The sequence below is a fragment of the Arvicola amphibius genome, chromosome 11 (genome assembly GCF_903992535.2).
Source record: "Arvicola amphibius chromosome 11, mArvAmp1.2, whole genome shotgun sequence".
In the NCBI taxonomy this organism is placed as follows: Eukaryota; Metazoa; Chordata; class Mammalia; order Rodentia; family Cricetidae; genus Arvicola; species Arvicola amphibius.
Window position 1 is genome coordinate 96,078,027 of NC_052057.2, and position 21,493 is coordinate 96,099,519.

The 21,493-nt window shown below is 50.1% G+C and overlaps 2 protein-coding genes across 5 annotated transcripts; one reads left to right on the forward strand and one right to left on the reverse strand.

Moving 5' to 3' along the window:
* The first annotated feature begins 217 nt into the window (after positions 1-217).
* On the forward strand, positions 218-18,577 carry Npr2 (natriuretic peptide receptor 2). Of its 2 annotated transcripts, XM_038347556.1 has the most exons (22): positions 218-887; positions 1,676-1,881; positions 7,648-7,761; positions 8,035-8,170; positions 8,391-8,485; positions 8,655-8,787; positions 9,007-9,091; positions 10,558-10,678; positions 10,837-10,911; positions 11,100-11,177; positions 11,392-11,496; positions 11,603-11,674; positions 13,713-13,872; positions 14,079-14,234; positions 14,486-14,654; positions 14,798-14,944; positions 15,411-15,534; positions 15,677-15,745; positions 17,588-17,762; positions 17,833-17,931; positions 18,185-18,276; positions 18,390-18,577. In XM_038347556.1, the coding sequence occupies exons 1-22, from the start codon at positions 221-223 to the stop codon at positions 18,453-18,455; spliced, it is 3,144 nt and encodes a 1,047-aa protein (XP_038203484.1). In that variant the 5' UTR covers positions 218-220; the 3' UTR covers positions 18,456-18,577. The 2 variants fall into 2 exon arrangements, with proteins under 2 accessions (XP_038203484.1, XP_038203485.1); XM_038347557.1 differs by lacking the exon at positions 10,837-10,911.
* Positions 18,578-18,894: 317 nt separating this feature from the next.
* Spag8 (sperm associated antigen 8) lies at positions 18,895-21,201 on the reverse strand. 3 transcript variants are annotated; one of them, XM_038347559.1, is made up of 8 exons: positions 20,916-21,201; positions 20,327-20,828; positions 20,090-20,251; positions 19,791-19,965; positions 19,603-19,648; positions 19,404-19,518; positions 19,243-19,305; positions 18,895-19,145 (listed from the first exon to the last, which is right to left on the reverse strand). In XM_038347559.1, the coding sequence occupies exons 1-8, from the start codon at positions 20,954-20,956 to the stop codon at positions 18,951-18,953; spliced, it is 1,299 nt and encodes a 432-aa protein (XP_038203487.1). In that variant the 5' UTR covers positions 20,957-21,201; the 3' UTR covers positions 18,895-18,950. The 3 variants fall into 3 exon arrangements, with proteins under 3 accessions (XP_038203487.1, XP_038203486.1, XP_038203488.1); XM_038347558.1 differs by having other exon boundaries at positions 20,090-20,828; XM_038347560.1 differs by lacking the exon at positions 19,791-19,965 and having other exon boundaries at positions 19,404-19,528; positions 20,090-20,828.
* Positions 21,202-21,493: the final 292 nt, after the last annotated feature.

A 21,493-nucleotide genomic window follows, 5' to 3' on the forward strand; every position in this document is an offset into this window, starting at 1 on the left:
TTGCCGTAGGTTGGTAGCCCACTCCTTCCCGACCCAGGCTTCCCCCCATCCCCTTCTTGCGTAGTCCCCAGCACTTTCTGTATCCGGGCCGACTAAGCTTGTCCCCAATTCTCTTCCTGGTCCTCTTCCCCAGGCTTCAGGCTGGGTGGTGCTTGTGCCTGCCCAGTAGGCCAGAGCGGCCCCTGGTTCGGGGGGGCTGTGGGTCAGCTGCGCTATTCCCATGGCACTGCCATCATTGCTGCTGGTGGTGGCAGCCCTGGCAGGTGGGGTGCGTCCTCCGGGGGCGCGGAACCTGACGCTGGCGGTGGTGCTGCCAGAACATAACCTGAGCTATGCCTGGGCCTGGCCACGGGTGGGTCCTGCTGTGGCACTGGCTGTGGAGGCACTGGGCCGGGCACTGCCCGTGGACCTGCGGTTTGTCAGCTCCGAACTAGACGGCGCCTGCTCTGAGTACCTGGCACCACTGCGCGCTGTGGACCTCAAGCTGTACCATGACCCCGACCTTCTGTTGGGCCCCGGGTGTGTGTACCCTGCTGCCTCTGTAGCTCGCTTTGCCTCACACTGGCACCTTCCCCTCCTGACTGCGGGTGCAGTGGCCTCTGGTTTTGCAGCTAAGAATGAGCATTATCGTACCCTGGTTCGCACTGGCCCCTCTGCTCCCAAGCTGGGTGAGTTCGTAGTGACATTACACGGGCACTTCAATTGGACTGCTCGAGCTGCCTTGCTGTATCTGGATGCTCGGACAGATGACCGGCCCCACTACTTCACCATCGAGGGTGTCTTTGAGGCCCTGCAAGGCAGCAACCTCAGTGTGCAGCATCAGGTGTATGCCCGAGAACCAGGTGGCCCTGAGCAAGCCACCCACTTCATCAGAGCCAACGGGCGCAGTAAGTGTGGCCGTTTTAGGAACAGGGGAGGAGGGCCACCCTGTCCTTGGAGCACAGCACAGAAAAGTAGAGAGAGATTGGCATGGAAAAGTCACATGTGATGGTTGGGATGGAGGCGCTTATGAGAACAGGCATCCGCGATAGGGCCTGGCTTAGGACACGGCCTTCCTATCATAGGCGCAGGTAGGCGAAACTGAGACTGGGACTTGGGAGTGAAGAGTTTGAGGAGGCTGTGTGGGTGGCTTTGAGCAGTGGATACGGGCGGTGTTTACCCTGAAATGTGCACCTGCCCGTGAGCAGAGACTCCTTAGACTAGCACCAAGGTCTCTTAGACTAGCACCAAGGTCTCCGTGTAACAGGGATGACTCTATCGGTTCGGTGCTCAGCAGGTTTGGTTGGGAAAGCCGGTAAAGCTCACACAAAAATAGTGAGCACAAAAGCCTGTGTTCCTAGCGAGAGGCGGGCAGGAGAGGAACATGGGGAGCTGTGATGTGTGGCAAATAGCTCTGGGGGGAGGAGCCATCACTCTGGAGTGGGGGGGAAGGAGCCATCACTCTGGAGTGGGGGGAAGGAGTCATTACTCTGGAGTCGGGCTCTGACTTTTGCCAGATGGTCCATGTGGCCCAAGGGCACTTACGACATGAGCTCTGAGGGGGTGGTGGTAGGAACATCTGTTGGGTGGTCGATAGGTAGGGCGCTCTCGCGTATTGGGGTGATGATCCAGAGAGGGGGCTGGTGGGGGACCTGGAGGCTGTCTCAGGGTGCTCTTCTGTCATGTGCACTCCCAGTTGTATATATCTGCGGCCCTCTGGAGATGCTGCATGAGATCCTGCTTCAGGCCCAGAGGGAGAACCTGACCAATGGGGACTATGTCTTCTTTTACCTCGATGTCTTTGGAGAGAGTCTCCGAGCAGGCCCCACTCGTGCAACAGGCCGGCCATGGCAGGACAATCGAACCCAGGAACAGGCCCAGGCCCTCAGAGAGGCCTTTCAGGTATCTTTGGAACCCAAACTAGAGATGGGAAGAGGCGCTGGTTGGAAGGTCTGTTTCTCACAGGGCCCTATGGAAGCCCCAGGAACAGGGCAGGGCTTGTGAGCTATGGAAGAGAAGTGACCAGAAAGTTTCTATGCCTGGTGTCACTCTTCCTTCCCCCGATTTGTAACTGTTACTTAGTGTGCTTGCCAAGACTGAATTTGGCCACCGCCAGATCTTCGGGTGCTTTCCTGAGTGCCAGCAGGAAGCTAGAAGGCAGGAAGAAAAAGATATGAGCCTTGTCCCAGAAAGGGCTGCCATCCTTATGGGACAGGCAAGGTGAAATTACAGCAGAGTAAGAGGCAAAAGGAGCCAAACTTGTGCATGAAGCCAATCTTGAGAGTCAGTGGTTAGGGAGGAAGGGTAGAGGTGGGCTGGGGCTGGGATAAGGAAAGGCTTTTGTAAAGGAAATTAGCTGTTGTAATTTTCAGGGCAGATACCATATTCACAGAGTGGCGGGACAGGGCTTCAGAAGCCCATGCAAGGGAAAGACAGGAATTTGTATATGTTTGGCCTGGTAAGAAATGAGGGTTCACTTTCAAAAAAGGTTTTTGAGACAGGGTCCCTCTTCCGCCTTGAATTGTTTGCGCCAGCCTTCCAAGTACTGGGATCAGAGGCATGAGACTTAAGCACGTCTCGGAAATCAGGTGACAAAGACATAAAGTAAAGGGACTTTGAATGTCAAGGACTAGGATTTGAGTTTTTGTAGGGCAGTAGGAGTAGAACAGAATTCACGTTGCGTTAGGAGACAGACTGTCGGTTGTCAAGGAATGAGGAGATACGGCTTGAATGAGGAATGCTATGAAGAATGGGAAAAAATTAATTTACAAAAGAACTCGTAGAGGAAGTCGGTGTTGCTGTGTGTTCCCCACCTCGCCCCCAAGCTCCCTACAGAATAAAATCCCAACTCCTTACCGTGATGTGTAAGACTTGGTAGTTACTTGGCCTGTCATTTCAGTCGGGCTTTTGACGCTGAGAAGTTCTCCTGACTAAGCCCTTGCCTGCCCCAGGCCCCCATCCTCCTGCCTCCGTGCACTTTGCTCCTTCTGTCTGCCTGTTTTATTTCTTCTCCCCCATTCTGGACCTCCTGAGATCATGCCCATGAGTCTCTGTCTTGTTTCCTCACCAGTTCTTACTGATTTGTGTATGGAACTGTTCCCCATTTATTTATCCGTAGCCCTCAAAGAGTATTTGAGGTGGCTTATGGAATGACCTTAGGATCCTTTCCACTCTGGGTCTAAGGAGAGTGTACCAGGGCCGGGCCTGGGTGGCCATTCTTCTCCAGTGAGTAAGGTTTTATGTGGCTGTGATTATATATTTGGTTGTGACTGGTGAGCATGTCTGGCTGTGAATGACGTATCTGTTTGCATGCCTGCCTGAGTCTCTGACTCTCATACTTGAACATGGGCAGTGATAGGACAGGCTTGGTTTATGTTGTAACTTTTTCAGACAACGATCTCACCTGTGTCTGTACAGCGATTCCATGTTCTGCAGGACGCAGAGCAGTCTTTGGCCTTCCAAGGAACTATTCCTAAATCCCAGGTTGAGCCAAGTTTCTTAGTCTGCCAACCACAAAGCACATCATTTAGTTCAGGTTTGAGTCCTTTAGAGACCGACTCATTGTTAGTATTCGCTGAGTGTTACCTGACTGGTATGCCCTACAGAACATACTAGAAATACTGTCTTACTGGAGTTTACAGTTAGTAGGCGAGACAGACAAGAAACAAGCTTATTCACTGACGATAAGGGGTTCCCAGAAGGAAAACAGTTGAGTGGTACGAGGAGAAAAGGGACTGGACCTTGGTTAGTTCAGACAAGGCAGGGCTACACCTTTCCTGGATGATAGAACGCTACAGTCCTCTCGGTAGAAATTTCTGTTTTGCTTTGTTCTTCTTTAAGTTCCAGGGTTCAACCTAGGGCCTTGTGCTCGCTAGACAAGTACCCCTACCACTGCACTCCATCCTCATCCCTGGGTTGTAGCCTCGGTGGGAGAGAAAACCCTTCTCCTCACAGGAGAATTCACAGCATCTAAGAGAGCCCAGTACTTAAGAGTGGGGGGGAAAGGTCGAGCCAGCTATATCAATTAATTCTTGGTTACTCCCCTCACTGAAGGCCTTGTACAGACAGGGGGAAAAAGGAAGATTTTCGCTATGACTTAAGATAAAGGAAAACGGGCAGTGAAGGATGAGCCGAAGGGAGAGCAAGGCTGGTGTGTGTGTGGGGGGGGGGGGACTGAGGCATTTCAGGAAAAACTTCCATGGGAGGGCAGCATGGAGGTCAGTGGTCAGCTCTGGCCAACAACAAAGAGCGGTGAGCCCTTTCTCCAGAGATGCTGGTCCACTTAGGTCTCAGACCAGGCCAACCCTGAAAAGATGGTGGATAAGGCAAGAGTCCTTGACTGTAGATGTTCAGAGCATTTGTAAGCAGCTGAAACACCAAGGCAAAGGTGCCAGTGCCGTCTGGATGTCAGTCACTGAGGGCAGGGAAAGAGCTGATCTTGAGGATATTGATAAGGTTCTTCTTTCCCATCCAGTCATTGCTGTTCCAGGGCAGGGGTTGTGTTCATCTTTGTACCTCCTCAGCCTAGCATGTAGTAGATAATTAATACATGTGTACTGATTTAAATTAGCATGTATATAGGGGAGAGGGGAGATAGGCCTAGGGATTATTTTAGAGAGAAGTAAACCAGGATAATTAACCAGGACAGGTAAGCAAAGTTGGAAGAGTAGAACTTAATAAAGCAAGCAGTCACGTTGGGAGGATTCAGGTTTGCACTGAGCAACTGAGGGTACAGGGTTAGAAATCCTGACCCACGCATGCCCACGATGGGAAACACTGGCACTAGGAATGGAGGGAAGTGGTGTGTGTGGCAACTCTTATCTGTTATCTCAGCACTTGGGAGACTAAGCAGGGAGGTTGCTGAGCTTCTGAAGCCAGCCTGGGCTACCTGGTGAGATCCCATCTCAGAGCATGGAATGGAAGAAAGCGCCAAGGCCAAAGCTATGGAAGGCAGTGCCCCTTTCTGGAGACTATTCATGGCTTCGTCTGCTCATGACTGGCATGGCTCTCTGCTGTGCCCAGAGCGGGACTCAAGGTGGGTGGTGCACTCTTGGCTCGCCCCCCATTGAACTCCTTATTTTTGGCAGCATTGCTTGTTTAGTTTTCCACTTGGGGGCCACTATGAATTAGTGGACTCAATTAGCTACCTTTGCCTTCCTTTTAGTCCCTCAGTAAGTACAGAAAGTGTTTGGAGTTGTTTTTGTTTGGGGTTTGTTTTCTTTTTTTTTTTAGTAGCTAGTTAGTAACCACAGCAAAACATTCTTGAATAGCCATTTTCTAAGTGTGGCCTTTGGATCCTGGGGCCCCAGAAATCCTTTTAGGGGGGCTGTGAAGTGGAATTATTTTGAAATACCGTCAAGATGTTATTTGCCGTTGTCACTATTCTCCTGTGTTTTTGCAGTGGTTTTTTTTTTTTTTTTTTTTTTCTAGAGGCTGCACAATGTGGGTGAGGTCACCGCTCTGACAGCCATGGAAAACACGCTTGTGCATTCTTGTGTTTTCATAATTTACCAAGCTCAGCTTTAATTTTAACTTCTAATTTGGTAACTACTGATAGATATAAAATTTCTTTGGGGTCCTCAGTAAGTTTCAAGAGGAGAAGAGACTAGCGGCAGGCTTGTAATCCCATCACCCTGGGTCTGAAGCAGGAGGATCCGGAGTTTGAGGCCAACAACAAAACAAAGCCAGGGCTGGAGAGACGGCTTGGCGGTTAAGAGCAGCAGCTGTTCCTTCAGGGGACTCAGTTCAGTTCCCAGCACCCACATCAGGTGGCTCACAACCTCCTGTCACTCCAGTTCACACACACACGCACACACACACACCACACCACACACACACACACACACACACACACACACACACACACGAGTGAAAAGGGACTCAGAGATTTTTAAAACATCTTGTATTTTTTTAAGATAGGGTCTGCCTTGGAACCCAAATTGTCCTTGAACTTTCCATCCTTCTGCCTTAGACTCTAGAGTGCTGGGATTATAAGGGTGTGTAACCCATGGCAAGAAATTTGATTACTTCCAGCTTAGGGGTAAATTGCCAACCCGGAAAGTTACAGTGTCCAGAAAGTGTTAAAAATCTCTTATCAGACTTTATCGAAGTATAAATTGTGCTGCTCTCATCTTTTCCAACTCTCTTCCTGACTGCCATTCGTCAGCTTTACCACATCTCTATTTTTGGAACAGGTGTCAATGAACGAACCCTCCAGCCTGACGCTGAGGAGCACTTCCTGTCTTCCCCTCCCCCAGAGCTTCCCTCCTCCTTTTCTCCTGTCCCTCTTTCTCCCTCATCTTTTCCTTCTCCTGCCCGAGAGTGAATGCTGAAAGTACACAGTCAGGCATCTAAATTCCCCAGTAAGAAAACTCTAATGTAACATAATGAATGCACAGTAGAAACTGACTTCATTCTTTCCTACCTGGAGCAAATTGATGCCTGTAGATCTCATGTGATACATCTATTATGTCTGTATGGTCTACATGTCCTTCCTGTGATGAGAATAAACAAAACTGGTAGAAATAGCCAGATTTTTGTTCTGATTTTGTTGTTGTTTGGTGAAATGGGGTCTTGCTATGTCCCCCCCCCCCCCCCGGCCTGGAACTTACTATGTAGACAAGGCTGGCCTTGATATCACAGCTATCTTTCTGCCTCAGCCCCTTGAGTGCTGGGATTACAGATGTGAGCTGCCATACCTATCTTGAAATGGCTAGGTTTTAACCTGTCATTCCACGTGGTCGTATTTCACAAAATATTGTGAACCGACATCTTTCTCGGAAGTCATAAGACCAATTTCCTGTCTGAGCAGTCTCATTTGGTTGTGTGGTCCAAGGCTGAGCAGTCTTGCAGCTGGAGAAGAGGGGATATATGAGGCTCAGAGGAGCTAGGCAGGCAGTTTGAAAAGGGACGGAGATGCGTTGATTCACGTTAGTAAAATGCGCATGTGGCTGAGACCACATGCATCACTTGCTTATCTGTGCAATGTGTGTGGGCATGTAACTTATGTAGTGCACACCTGCTTCTTAATGAGCATGCCGTGTCTACTAGATGTTTCCTCTATGCGCAGTAAATTAAATTTGTGGTTTTCACAGATGGAATCCTTGTCTCAAAAGTATTTCTCACTGGCTTGAAATCTAATTTACTGAGAAAAGTCACTGTGTGCCAGTGACCCATATGAAAAAGTCAAGTTGTTGTTGTTATTGTTGTTTTGTTGTTTTTGTTTTTAAGACAGAGTTTCTCTGTGTGTTCCTGGCTGTCCTGGAACTTATGTTGTAGACCAGGCTGGCCTTGAACTCATTGAGATCCAGCTGCCTTTGCTTTCTGAGTGCTGGCATCAAAGGGGCACCCAAAAAGTAGGGACAAAGGAGTTCCCGTGAGTGTGGTAACTTGGCAGGAGGCCTGATGATGGAAGGGAGGCAAGGAAGCTGATGGGCTGAGTTTGTAGATGGAGTTGATTTCATTCTGCTGCCACCTTTCCGGGACCAGCCTATCTGTCGCTCCCACGGGGTGCCACTACCCTCCAGCCCCCATGCTCTCCACAGTCCATTTCAGCCTCCAGACTCCCCTGTGCATGTTTTATGTGTGTTTTGCTAAGTTTTCCTAAAATGGAAAAACTCTCACGCTCAATTTGAATCCCATTCATTCTCCCCCTGTGCCGTGGTGCAGACTGTACTGGTGATCACATATCGAGAGCCCCCAAATCCTGAGTATCAGGAATTCCAGAATCGCTTGCTGATCAGAGCTCGGGAAGACTTTGGTGTGGAGCTGGCCCCATCCCTGGTGAGTAGATCTCCGAGAATCAGAGCAGGCTATGAGGAATTCATCACACTGGATCATAGATCAAGCCCCACTTTGGGCTCTCACTTCCATCCAGGATATTATTACCTTTTAGCCCCTGGGACCAGGTGGATAAAGATGGCACCATAGGGGTGAAAGGAGGAGAGAAAGAAGCTGGGAAAGTAGAGGCAGAAGGACATTGCAGGAGTGGGGAAGGGAACTGGGACCGGGCCTCATGGGACATTTGGAGAGTGTGCTGAGCTTGCTGTCCCGCAGATGAACCTTATCGCCGGCTGTTTCTATGATGGGATCCTGCTCTATGCCCAAGTCCTGAATGAGACAATACAGGAAGGAGGCACTCGGGAAGACGGACTTCGGATTGTGGAGAAGATGCAGGGACGCCGATACCATGGTAATGAAGAGGGGCCGATGGAGGCCTGAGGGCTGGCTCCAGGCTGAGGGGTGAAGTACACAGGAGGGGAGACACCAAGGGATGCAGGGAGAATCAATGGGTGTGAGGGACAGAACCACAGTGCGGGAGAGACTCAGACAGCAAGACTGGGGCGGCAGGAGGTGGGCGAGGGGACCAGAGGAAGATCTCAAGTGAGGGGCATTTTTTTTTTAAATCTTAGGTGTAACTGGGCTGGTTGTTATGGACAAGAACAATGACCGCGAGACTGATTTTGTCCTGTGGGCCATGGGAGACTTGGATTCTGGGGACTTCCAGGTGACGGGGAGAGGACAGGGAAGAGAAAGTGGCCCTAAAATCCAGTGGGGACATAATCAGTGGTACTGGGGCAGGAGCTTACTCCCCCTGCTGGACCTTTGTCATGGTGGGAGTCTCAGGGAGGAGGCTGGGGGCAGGCCTGTGGGCCCAGTGCTCTGCTTCCTCACAGCCCGCAGCCCACTACTCAGGAGCCGAGAAGCAGATCTGGTGGACAGGCCGGCCTATTCCCTGGGTGAAGGGGGCCCCACCTTTGGACAATCCCCCCTGTGCCTTTGACTTGGACGACCCATCCTGTGATAAAAGTGGGTGTGTGCAGGGACTGGGAACAGTCCCCCCCTTTAACCCAACCCCTGCGCGCTGCCTCCACTGACACCCACTCCCACACCTAGCTATATTCTATTTTTGCCGCTCTCTCTCCTTCCTTCTTTCCCTCGAGAAAGCTGTGCGCCCCTTGCACCCATGTCTCCTCCTGCTCCAGTCCTTTCCAGTCTTTCTCAGGGTCTCTCTCTTTCCTCCTTCAGCCCCCCTTTCCACTCTGGCGATTGTGGCGCTGGGCACGGGAATCACCTTCATCATGTTTGGTGTTTCCAGTTTCCTAATTTTCCGGTGAGTCTGAGGTTTTCCTACTCTTCACCTCCCTCCCGCCTGGCTGCCTCTGGCTGAGGTCAAGGTTCCCTGCTAGGTGGGGCAGGAGTGGCGAATCTCCTAACCTGGTGCGGGGTCTCTTGGACTAATACCTTCCTCTCCAGCCTTTTCATTGGTTGCCCTTCTTCGTAGATGTTTATTTTGCTTTTGTCTGTAGCCTGGGTAGACTAACAAGCTTTTCTGTTTTTGTTTGTTTTGAGACAAAGTCTTGCTATGTAGCCCAGGCTGGCCTCAAACTGAAGGTCCTTCTCCCTTGGCCTCCTGAGTGCTGGGATTACAGATGTGTGCCATAGTGCCTTATTTGAATACTGAATGTTTTTGTTTGTTTGTTTGCGACAGGGTCTCATTGTAGAGCCCTAGCTGATCTGGAACTGGCCTTGAAACTCTCAGAGATTTGCCTACCTTGGCCTTTCAAATGCTGGGATTAAAGGCATCCTCCACCAAGCCCAACTATGAATACTGATTTTTAAACTTTTTATTTATGTATCACCTGTATGTCTATATGAATGTATGCCACATGCACGCATAGGTGCCTGTAGAGGCCAGAGGCCATCACAACCCCAGGAATCGGAGTTACAGGAGGTTATGAACTACCCAGGATGGGTGCTTGGAATTGAACTTGGGTCCTCTGTAAGAGTAGCAGGTACTCCTAACCACTTAGCCACCTCTCCAGCCCCTGAGTACTGATTTTGAGTAGAGTTAAGATCAAAGGTGAATTTCTATGCACTGGCTATCCCTGGCTCCTTTTCCCACCCCACTCCTGCTAATATGCGACAAAGCATCGCACAGTTCTGGATATTTGGAAAATTCATGACCCAGTCACCAACAAATTTTCTGTGTGGTGAGGGAGGAAAGTAGTGTTTCACTGTGTCTTCACATGGTGGAAGACTGGAAGCCCCAGTTTATACAGGTTGGGTGGGGATGGAGCTGCTCGATGGTAGAACTCTTTTGCCTAGCATGTTCAAGGCCATAAGTTTGACCCCTAGCCTGGAAGAAGGAAACCTCTCTCCTGAAGAGAGAGAAGAGGTAGAGGACATAAGGGGAGGGGGGAGAGAGAGAGAGAGAGAGAGAGAGAGAGAGAGAGAGAGAGAGAGAGAGACAGAGACAGAGAGAGAGAGACAGAGAGAGAGAGAGACAGAGAGAGAGAGCTACAGCTGTATGTGGTAGTACACATCTGTAATCCCAGCCTTTGGAAGGCTGAAGAAGGAAGAACATCATGGGTTTGATGCCTACCTGGACCCTTTCTCAACACCAAACCAAACCATTTCCCTCTACACTGACAGTGCATGAGCACTCACCAGCGTGTGGTGCGTGCTTCCTCCTGTCCCAGTCCTGACTCTGCTGTAGTAACAGTTGTAGCTCCCTTGCAAGCTTTGTGGGTGGCAGGACAGGGCTTGGCAGCCAACTGAGCTGTGCGGTTCTTACAGGAAACTGATGCTGGAGAAGGAGCTGGCTAGCATGCTGTGGCGCATTCGCTGGGAAGAGCTACAGTTCGGCAACTCGGACCGCTACCATAAAGGTGCAGGCAGCCGCCTAACACTGTCGCTGGTGAGTCCTTGGCTCTCCTTCCTCTGAGTTCCTGTTCCCTGCTCTCTCTTACCCTGGACCTCCCCCAGCACATTGGCTTGTAAGGACAGCCACTTGCACTACCACCGCCATCTAATGTTCCTTTCATCCTTCCGCCTCCATGTTGCCCTTGGCCCCAGCGGGGATCCAGTTACGGCTCGCTCATGACAGCCCATGGGAAATACCAGATCTTTGCCAACACCGGTCACTTCAAGGTGAACAGTCATCTGCTTCTTCTGGTTCCCAACCATTTCATTGTGTCTCATGCCCATCTGCCACCTCTGCCCCTGAACCTCTGGCCTCCCATGGTCCCCTCTCTACACCCAGCTGAGCTCGTGGATGCTCTCAGTGCGATACTCCTTCTGATGCTCGATTCCCTTTTCTGTTTCCACCCCCACCTTAGGGAAATGTTGTTGCCATCAAACACGTGAATAAGAAGCGCATCGAGCTGACCCGGCAAGTTCTGTTTGAACTCAAACACGTACGTAACTGGGTATGAATGGAAAGGGAGGGTCCATAGGGAAGAGGAAATGAGGACACCATGGGATGGCCAAGTGGCTAGGAGGGTAAGAGGCTTGTTTATCACGGGTTCCCAGTTGTAGGTGTAAGTAGGAGAGAGGCCATGGCTCAGAGCGGTGTGTTTCTCTCTCTGTGTTTCAGCGCCCTCAGTTCTTTCCTTCTCTTGTTTCCGCCAGATGAGAGACGTCCAGTTCAACCATCTCACTCGCTTCATCGGGGCCTGCATAGACCCTCCCAACATTTGCATCGTCACGGAGTATTGTCCTCGCGGGAGCTTACAAGTGAGGGGCAGGTGTAAGAGGTTGTGGCGGGGTGGGGAGGTCCCCAAGTCACAGTGTGCCAGCGAGACTTAAGACAGATACTCATCTCTTCTGCGTCGCCTGCCAGGACATTCTAGAGAATGACAGCATCAATTTGGACTGGATGTTTCGCTATTCACTCATTAATGATCTTGTGAAGGTGAGTCTTCTCCAGCCCTTCTGCCTTCGTCCACTAAACATGCCTCCATTGCTCAGTCTGTGCTCAGTTCCTCTCCTAGGCCTCGGGCACGCATGCTTTCTCCGTGTCCCCTATGTGTGTTTGAGTGACAACGGGTAAACAGGGGTTCTGGGTTGCAGCTGGGGGAGTTTGGATCTACCACAGCAATCCCAGACCCAGAGAGGGCTCTTGTCTTCCTGTCCCAGCTATCTTAAATGTTTCCCCAGTGTGTCTTCTACCTCAAAGGGGGGAAATTAAAACCCCTTAGCTATGTATAGCTGGGCTTGCCATGGTATGGGAGGTTGAGGCAGGGGGAATGCTGTGATTTCGGGCCCAGCCAAGGCTTCATAGTGAGTTTCAGGCCAGTTTGGGCCACAGAATCAGGTCCTCTCCAGAAAAAGAAAATAAGCAAACAAAAACGATGAAAGGACATCCCTTATCTGGGTGTAGGCAATGCACACCTATAATCCCATGTCTATTCTTTAACATATCTAAATTTAACTGATTTTTTTTGGGGGGGGGACTGGGTGTTGCTGTGTAGTCCTGACTAACCTGGAACTCAGTCTGTAAACCAGGCTGACCTTGAACTCAGAGATCTGCCTGCCTTCGTCTCCTGTGTGCTGGGATTAACTGTGTGTGACAACACTCTTTGGCTTGAATTCTTTTTGAGACAGGGTTTCGTGTTGCCCAGTCTGGCTTCAAACTTATACAGCCAGAAATTGCTTTGAGTTTCTGACTCTTCTGTTTCTACCTTCCAAATGCTAACATAGGTGCATAACACCACACCTGTTTAGAGACTGAAATTAAAAAATATATATGGATGTTAAACTCAGAGAGATGGAAGAAAAATTATACTAACTAAAAATTATATAGCTGGAGACTGACAATAAACAGACGAGATGCTCAGTTATGACCCAGAGGCTCACATGTGACCGAATCTTGCATGGGTTAGACAGGTGTTGAGAAACAGGTTTCAGAACCCATATGCCCACTAGTGAGATCACCTACCTGTACCTGGCTCTGGTTCTGATTTTCTCCTAAATTCTCAGAAATTTTTTTAAATTAATTTATGCACATGAAAGCTTGCCATCTAGTGAGAGAGAAATATCAGGTAAAGCAAGGTAGTTTTCAGCTGGAGATTGACGATAAACAGAGGAGGAGCAACTCCTTTTGCAGTTTCCACAGCAGGAAGCTCAGCAGCTTAGGATGCCTAAAGGTGTCTTGGTACTGAGAGGACTACAGAGGAAGAGTTCGAGGCCAGAGCCTACCGTTTACGTGGACTCGGTCACCATGCCGACCCTTCTATTTGCTGTTCCTAGGCTGGGCTTCCAGAGCTTCTGTTTGGGGAAGCACTGTCCTGTCCTCCCAAGACCAGCCTTTATTCCTGAGAGGCAAATGTCTGCCTCCAGGAAGCCATGCTTCTGCATTGGTTTGGCGGTTATTTCCCTCCTCTGTCTATTTTTCAGATTTTGCTGATTTACTGCCTTCTTCACTACTGTCTGGTCTAACATTCCTCTAATAGATCACATTCCTCCCCCACCACAACCTGCTTCTTACACAAAGCTGCAGACTAGACTCCCCCAGCTGGCTGGTGTGCTGTGGTGCCTCTGGAGGTTAGGTCAGAGTCTTAAGGTGTGTCTCCCTAATCAGTTGCTGGGCACATGAAGCCACTCTCAGCGCCATCCTCGTTCCGGCCTTTCCCTTCACTGTTCAGAAGATTGCCATTTCCAGGGAAACAATTGGGGGTTCTCCTTATCCCCGTTCCTAAGTGTTTCCCCATCCCTTGAGCCTGAGTACCTAGATGCTATTTACTATACTAGGAAGGGGTGACTCCCCATTCCTCCTTCTTCTTTGAGGGACATCATATCAACTCAGCTTGTTTTTACTATCTCAAGATTCTTCCATTTCTAATGAGTTTTGGTTAGTGGTCTGAATATCTTTATGCAGTTAGCTGGACCATCTCACGGACTGGGGTGGCCTAAGCCACACATGATCCAGACACTTACTCTGTATCTTGTAGGGTATGGCCTTTCTCCACAACAGCATTATTTCATCTCATGGAAGTCTCAAGTCCTCCAACTGTGTGGTGGATAGCCGTTTTGTGCTCAAAATAACAGACTACGGTCTGGCTAGCTTCCGATCAACTGCTGAACCTGACGACAGCCATGCCCTCTATGCCAGTGAGACTACTCCCTGCATCATCACTACCCCTCCCTCACCCTCCCTTCCCCTACCACGTACCTTTCATATTGCTCCCCAGGCCTTGATCATTTCCCCCAAGGGAGGCTGGGAGAGGAAGACCAGCAGTGGCAAACATGGGAATGAGCCCAGGTGGAACCCAGGAGCCCTGTTTAGGCAAACTAGCCAGTCTGTTTACTTTTTGCAGAGAAGCTGTGGACTGCCCCGGAACTGCTTAGTGGGAACTCCTTGCCAACCACAGGCATGCAGAAGGCAGATGTCTACAGCTTTGCCATCATCCTACAGGAAATAGCACTCCGCAGTGGGCCTTTCTACTTGGAAGGCCTGGATCTCAGTCCCAAAGGTAAGAATCCATTGCTAGCTGGGTAGTGATGGCTCATACCTTTAATCCTAGTACTCAGGAGGCAGAAGCAGGCAGATCTCTGTGAGTTCGAAGCCAGCCTGTCTACAAGAGCTAATTCCAGAACATGCTACAAAACTATAGAGAAACCTTGTCTTGGAAAAAAAAAAAAAAAAAGAAGAATCAGTTTCGATTTAGACCCTCTTTAGGCTAGGGAAATCTTGTTCTTCATCCAAATTTCCTGTCATCCTCAGAGATTGTCCAGAAGGTTCGAAATGGTCAGCGGCCATATTTCCGGCCAAGCATTGACCGAACACAACTGAATGAAGAGTTAGTTTTGTTGATGGAGAGATGCTGGGCCCAGGACCCAGCGGAACGTCCAGACTTCGGGCAAATCAAGGGCTTCATTCGCCGGTTTAACAAGTGAGTGGCACGGAGGCTCCCAGGGACAGAAACCTTATCCTTCTTAGTGGATGAGGCTGGTGGATCCCAAGGGTGGGTTGAACCGGAAGTCCTGCTGGTCTGGAGGACCTCGGAGCAGGCGTCATACCCTGACCTCCCTGCAGGGAGGGAGGGACGAGCATTCTGGACAACCTCTTACTGCGCATGGAGCAGTATGCCAATAACCTGGAGAAGCTGGTGGAGGAGCGCACACAGGCATACCTAGAGGAGAAGCGCAAGGCTGAGGCTCTGCTCTACCAAATCCTACCCCAGTAAGAGCTTTGTCTCCCTTTCCAAAACTTCCTTGGGTTTTGCCTCATCCATCTTTTGAGAACTCTTTTGCGACCCTGGGAACCCTACAATGCTGCTTCTTGCCAGAGTGAGCCCGCCTGGCTGCAGGCTAAATGCTCTCACTCCTGTGTCTTCAAAGGAGCTGTGCAGCCTCGTTCTGCTCCCCATTCCTCCTTCTTAGGGCTCTGTTCTTCCTCGCCCTTGTCTCAGCTGTGTGCGCAGAACAAGTCCAGCTGGAACCGCTTAGCCCCACGTGGGTCCCCTCACAGCTCCCCACCGCTTGTGCGCCCTAAGGTGCACCAGGCAGCGTCTTCTCAGCCCCTTTCCTTTTCATCCACCAAAGCCAGCGTTCACGCTACAGCTTGGCTGGGCTACAGCCACACACTGTGTCCTCACTACCCCACACACTGCCTGGAGCTGGGCTGAAGGTGCTCCCATGTTTCCTAGTTCCGTGGCAGAGCAGTTAAAACGGGGAGAGACTGTCCAGGCAGAGGCTTTTGACAGTGTTACCATCTACTTCAGCGACATCGTGGGCTTCACAGCATTGTCGGCCGAGAGCACGCCTATGCAGGTGAGAGCTGGGGGGAGAAAGGGGGCTGGGTCCTGGGCGCCCCACTGGACTAGTCTGCTCTAGAGCTCTTTTATCCTTCAGCTAGAGGATGATTAGGATCGTGGGCACACAATTCAGAGCTTCTGCTTTCCCATCCTGTTAGGTGGTGACGCTTCTTAATGACCTTTATACCTGCTTTGATGCCATAATCGACAACTTTGATGTCTACAAGGTGAGAGCTGGAGCCGCCCTCCTTCCAAGACTCATTTGAAACACGGTTTCCTACCCTCCCCAATACCATAGCCACTCCACAGTCAATGCTCCCCAAGTTTCTCCAGCATCCTGGTGTTCTTTAGTGGATTTGATTCCTGCAAACAAGGACACTCAGATCTGACACCTGTGATTCTCAGGTTTCCCTAATCAAAGCATGCTTTAGTTCCTCTCTCTGGGGCTTAATATAGACACCTTTCAGAATGTGGGCACAGATTGATTGTGGGGTGAGGGGCAGGACACAAATACATATTATAAAGCTCTTTGTTAAAGTCATTGAGTTGGCTTAATTGTCCTTGGAAGTAAAAATGTACTGGGTCTTAATTCTGATTTTATAGATAATTATGTGGCCTTAGACAAGTAACAGGGTTTCTCTGAGCCTCAGTTGTTGCAGCAATAGATTAGGTATATAAAAAACAGTGGGCCGGTGAGATGGCTCAGTGGGCAAAGGTGCCAAGTCTGATGACTTAGTTTCCATCCGTGGAATTTATGTGATGGAAGGGAGAGAACTGACTCCCATAGGTTGTCTTCTGACTTCTGTGTGTGTGCATGTGCACACACAAATAAATGTGAGAAATAGGTCTTCAAAGTGCCTAACGTTGAGTGTGGCATATGGCAGATAAAAATGCTGGGTGTGGTGATACCTGCTTGTCATCTCAGTATCTAGGAGGCTGGGACAGATGGATCACAAATTTAAGGTCAGCCCTGGCTACCCAGTGAGACGATAGCTAAGCATAAATGAGGATATTTTAAAGCTTACTCTACCTTCTCTGATGTTTCCCTAACAGAACGGCCACAAAACCTTTACCCAAATTCATCAATTGCTTTTATTTCCTCCTATTTATTTTAGCTGTCTTTCCCCTCCCTGGAGTATTGTGAACCAAACCCACAGCTTTCCCCATGCTAATCTGTTCTGCTACTTGGCACCATTTCAGGTCCTCTTTTATTTTTAAAAAACTTGTATAATTATCATGTGAACAGTATGAGAGGAAATTTTAGATACAGTACCCCTCTATCCCTAAATACTTAGTGTGGGCTCCCTACAAGGTTCACTGTGCACCCTAGGTTTGGTACAGTTATCAAAGTCAAGTGGCTACTTCTTTCCTCTGACAGTCAGGCTGCCTGGTCCCTGTTACTGAGCCTGGTTTACCTTCTTTGAGCCTTTGGGTTCTTTGGATTAGGATCCTGCTCCTGCCATTTGTTCAGCAGATGCCCCTGAGTGTTTATCAGGTCCTGGGGGGTAGCGAGGAGGAGTTAAGTATTCCCCAACTGACCTCCTCTTATCCACAGATCCTCAGGACCACGGCATGTAGCTCCTAGTCAATCTGGCCGATCACGGCCTCCCTGGCTGTCAGGATGACTCCTGGCCCTGTCCATCTCACCTCCCTGTCTCACTCCCATCAATATACCTAGAGATGATCTCTTAAAGCGTTTTATTGCTGGATGGTGATGGCACATGCCTTTAATCCCAGTACTTAGGAGGCAGAGACAGGTTCGAAATCAGCCTGGTCTACAGAGCAAGTTCAGGATAGGTTCCAAAAGCTACAGAGAAACCCTGTCTCTGAAAACAAATAATAATAAAAAAGTTTTATTATTTCATTTATCTTTGTGCATCTATGTGAATATATGCCACATGTGTGCAGTTGCCCATGGAGGCCAGAAGAAGATGTCACAGTCCTGAAACTTACAGGGGATTTGAACTGCTATGGGTGTGCTGGAAACTAAACTCAGGTCCTCTGGAAGAGTAGCCAGAGTTCTAACTACTGAACCTACAGATGACTTTTTAATTTTCCCTCTAAATCAGGTGGAAACCATTGGGGATGCCTACATGGTGGTGTCTGGCCTTCCAGGCCGAAATGGTCAGCGCCATGCACCAGAAATTGCTCGCATGGCCCTCGCATTACTAGATGCAGTGTCTTCCTTCCGCATCCGCCACCGACCCCATGACCAGCTGAGGTTACGAATAGGTGTTCATACAGGTAAGGCTGATTCTCTCCCAGCCCTAGGGCCTATTTGTCCAGGTCTCTCCCAACCAGCTTGTTTTCATAGGGCCGGTCTGTGCTGGGGTTGTCGGTCTGAAGATGCCCCGGTACTGTCTTTTTGGAGACACAGTTAACACTGCTTCTCGGATGGAGTCTAATGGTCAAGGTGAGGACATCAGCCTTCACCTCCAACCCTGACCTGGATCTGACTTGCTCCTTTCTCCTTTCTGGAGTGCCTCACGTCTCTCAGAGCTGGAGAGTTCTTAGGTGCCCTGTCCTTGGGCATATATTGCCTCTCATAAGTGTGCATTGGGAGGGTGGCTGGCTGGGTAAAGCACCTTCCACCTGTGCCATTTTTTCTCTTGCCTTTTTCCTTTGACTCTTCTTTCTCCATCCTTTCCTGGTCCACACTACCCCAGCTCTAAAGATCCATGTCTCCTCGACCACCAAGGATGCCTTGGATGAGCTAGGATGCTTCCAGCTAGAGCTGCGTGGGGATGTGGAGATGAAGGTGACTGCAGAACATGGGGGAATGGATCATGGAGGATGGAAGTGGGAGAAGAGAGGGAGATTAAAGGCACTAACACAGAAGAATCTCAACTATGCTCATTCCTCTGCCTCTAGGGAAAAGGAAAAATGCGAACGTATTGGCTCTTAGGGGAGCGAAAAGGACCTCCTGGCCTCCTGTAAACCCCACGCCAGATAATCTCCTGCTGCTGGTACTTTGGACAATGACCACCGTCTCTCCATACAACAAAAACAGACTTTGTCATATGAGATGGAAAACACACACACACACACACACACACACACACACAGACAAAAAACTAAAACAAAAACAAAAAACCAGAACCCTGCCATATATGGAAGTCATAGCCCGCTGCAGCTCAGCCTTGTACATATACCTGCCCCCTTTCTGGCTCCTTGTAAATATCTGTATCTAGACCAGAATATTTTGTCCAAGTATAAAACAACAACAACAAATCCTGGTGTCTTTGTCTGGGGTCCAAGCCATCCTAAAGGATGTGGGCAGGGTTACTCACAGATTCAATGAGTTAGCAGCTTTAGGAGGAGAATGCTTTATGGGAAACCCTCACCAAGCACAGAGAAGTAACTCTACCCACACCTACTGTAGTATAAACAAAAGGAGAATCCAAATTCCCCATCCACTTCCCTCCTCAACCCTTAGGCTGGAGTTGTCCTCGACCCTCCACACCCCTGCCCTTCTCCCTGGCAGGCAAGGGAAGACATTGCACCCATTTGGTGGGGGAAATTCTCAAGTTCGTAGGGCAAAGGGTGTCCCAGAGACAAGGGCACTGGTGTTGAGAAGCTGCAGTTCTTCCGGAATGGTGTGTCCAGTGTCCTGATGTTACTGACACCCTGGAGGAGTGTTAGGATAAGGACAGATGCCACCCTTCCCCAAGCCAGAACAGAAGAGCCTCTCTCCCCCACCCAGCACCTAGTCACATCCACACACCGGTATCTGTGGTGCTCTCTGCTTCCAGAACGTTTCAGGCTGTTCCTGGCGGTAATCATGAGGCTGTGAGGGAAGAGATATTGAGTAACTCCTAGTCTCTGGGGCTCTCTGTCAACTTCGGGGTTTGCTGTTTTCCCAAGTAAGGTGAGTTGGGTTCTCACCTTTGTAGGGGCCGGAGGCCCTGTTTGGACCATCTTTGCTGTGTAGTCACAGTGTGTTACTGACTCCGCCTCAAAGAGCTTCCTGGGAGGGTCTTGTTCTGCCTGCACCTCTTTACTAGGTAGCCCTTGGAGAGGTCAAGGCCAGTCCCGGTTTTCCCTTCCACCTTGCCCCCCCCTTCCCCCCTTCCCAGGCTCTCACCAGATCTGGTGGTGCAGAAGCATCTCCAGCATAACTTCCCGCCTTCCTGTGGGAGGGCACAAGAGGAGTCTGGTTAAGAAGCAGCTTCAGAAAGAGAGTTGAGAAGGGAAATCTTGGGGTTTGCCCTTAGAGCCGCCTCTTTTTCCGCCTACTGGACTCTTTCTGGCCCCATCGCTCATGCTTCACACCTCGAAGAGGCTGGCAGATGTTTCTGGGGGGCCGGTATGAGTCTTTCTGGGTGGTGCTGCGAGGCATGGCTGAGTGAAGGTGCAGGCTCAGCAGTCCCGGGTGTCCGTGTCGGAAGAAGTAACTCTCAGAGCCATCTTGCGATATTGGAATTTGATCCAACTCGTTGGTGGCTCTCTGTGGACCACATGTTAAATGACCATGAGCCCCCTTCCCCTGCTGGCCCTCATCACAAACTCTCGGCTTCTCTAAGAAACTGGGGCCCGTCTTCAGAAAAGGGGAGCAGGCCAAACCGTCATACCTCTTCCTCCCAGTTGTGAAGGAGGCACTGGCCACGGGGCAGTGTTTTGCAGAGAAACTCGGATTTCTCTTCAGCCTCTGGGGGTTTCAAGGGCCCCCTCACTCCAGGCTCTGAGACTTGCAGAGGTTCCCAGGGTTGTTGGTGTGGTCTACAGTAGCAGAACTGATACCATGTGCTACTATTAGGCAACTGATCTGATGGGAGGCCTCCGATCCCTTGAGGAATGCTGGAGCTGACCTTATGACCAGGTCCAGAGTGAGCAGGGCCAGGTTCAGAGACCAGACCAGGCCTAGGGGCAAGAGCTGGTCCAGGGGCAGGCCCATGCCTAGGCTTATTGGTAGGACCAGTGTCCTTGCCAGCATCAGAACTCTGGCCAAGATGGGAGCCTGAGCAAGAGCAAGGACCAGAGCTGTGAACAGAGCTCCTTCCAGGATAAGAAGAAGCAGGAACAGTGCTTGAGCTGTGGGCTGCCCTACAGGGATTCCGAGGAATATAAGAAACATAGAGGGGCTGGTAGCCAAACATCCCATGGCCTATCTGATGGGACCCAGGGCAGGAAACCTCGAGAAGACTGTCGGAAGAAGGCTCTGTGAGCAAAGAATACTGCACATGAGGCTCTGCACATAATACAGATGGGGCAGTTATGGCCGCTAGGGCCGACCTAGGACTGCCACCCGAAGAAGGAATGGGATCGGAAGTGCTCTCCAGTCCTTCGGTGCTGGGCTGTACAGCTAAAGATCTGAAAGAAAGAAATACATCAAGGTTGTCAAAATCGCTGCAAAGTTAGTCCGTTGACCTTCCTTGTTCTCATAGCTGTGGCTCTTACGGCAGCGGAGGAGATTCCTCGGTAGACTCGGTCGTCTCCATTTTCAGAGGCCGGTTACCGGGTTGCCATAGAGACGGCAAACAACTCTAGGAGACTGCGCACAACTAGAGCTGGGCTGACCCGAGGTGGCTGGGCAGGACAGGAGAAAACAAACTCTTTCCAGGGGCGGAAGTCTTAGACTTGATGCTTTGCAATTGTAACTCAGCTACATTCGGCCTCACCAGGGCTTTTAAAGTTCCACTAGCGTGAACCCTCACCTCCATGGCCAACTTGATTCCTTGCGACTAAGGTGACTTACGGGGATGCATTGGCGACAAGTACAGGATGGACATCAGTATGAACTCTTGTTTGCTTGGTTCATGGTTCATTTCCTAATGAACCAAGAGAGAGAGTGAAGTCCTTTTTTTTTTTTTTTTTTTTAAAAAAAAAAAAAGGTGGTAGGCGTGCTTGTTGTCCAGTATACCTGAGGCCCTGGGCTCCATCCTAAGCACACACAGATATGGGGATAACAGCGAAACTGAAGGGATTACGGGACAATAGGCAGATCTCTGTCTTGTCGTCCAGGCAAATTTCTACTG

Coding starts and splice junctions, on each gene's coding strand:
- Spag8 (XM_038347558.1), bottom strand. CDS start 20,956: ATGGAGACGACCGAGTCTACCGAGGAATCTCCTCCGCTGCC. Junction 19,519..19,602: donor CTTCTGCACCACCAGATCTG/GTGAGAGCCTGG, acceptor AGGGCTACCTAG/TAAAGAGGTGCAGGCAGAAC. Junction 19,146..19,242: donor AGAGAGCACCACAGATACCG/GTGTGTGGATGT, acceptor ACACTCCTCCAG/GGTGTCAGTAACATCAGGAC.
- Npr2 (XM_038347556.1), top strand. CDS start 221: ATGGCACTGCCATCATTGCTGCTGGTGGTGGCAGCCCTGGCAGGTGGG. Junction 14,235..14,485: donor CCTGGATCTCAGTCCCAAAG/GTAAGAATCCAT, acceptor TGTCATCCTCAG/AGATTGTCCAGAAGGTTCGA. Junction 15,746..17,587: donor ACAACTTTGATGTCTACAAG/GTGAGAGCTGGA, acceptor CCTCTAAATCAG/GTGGAAACCATTGGGGATGC.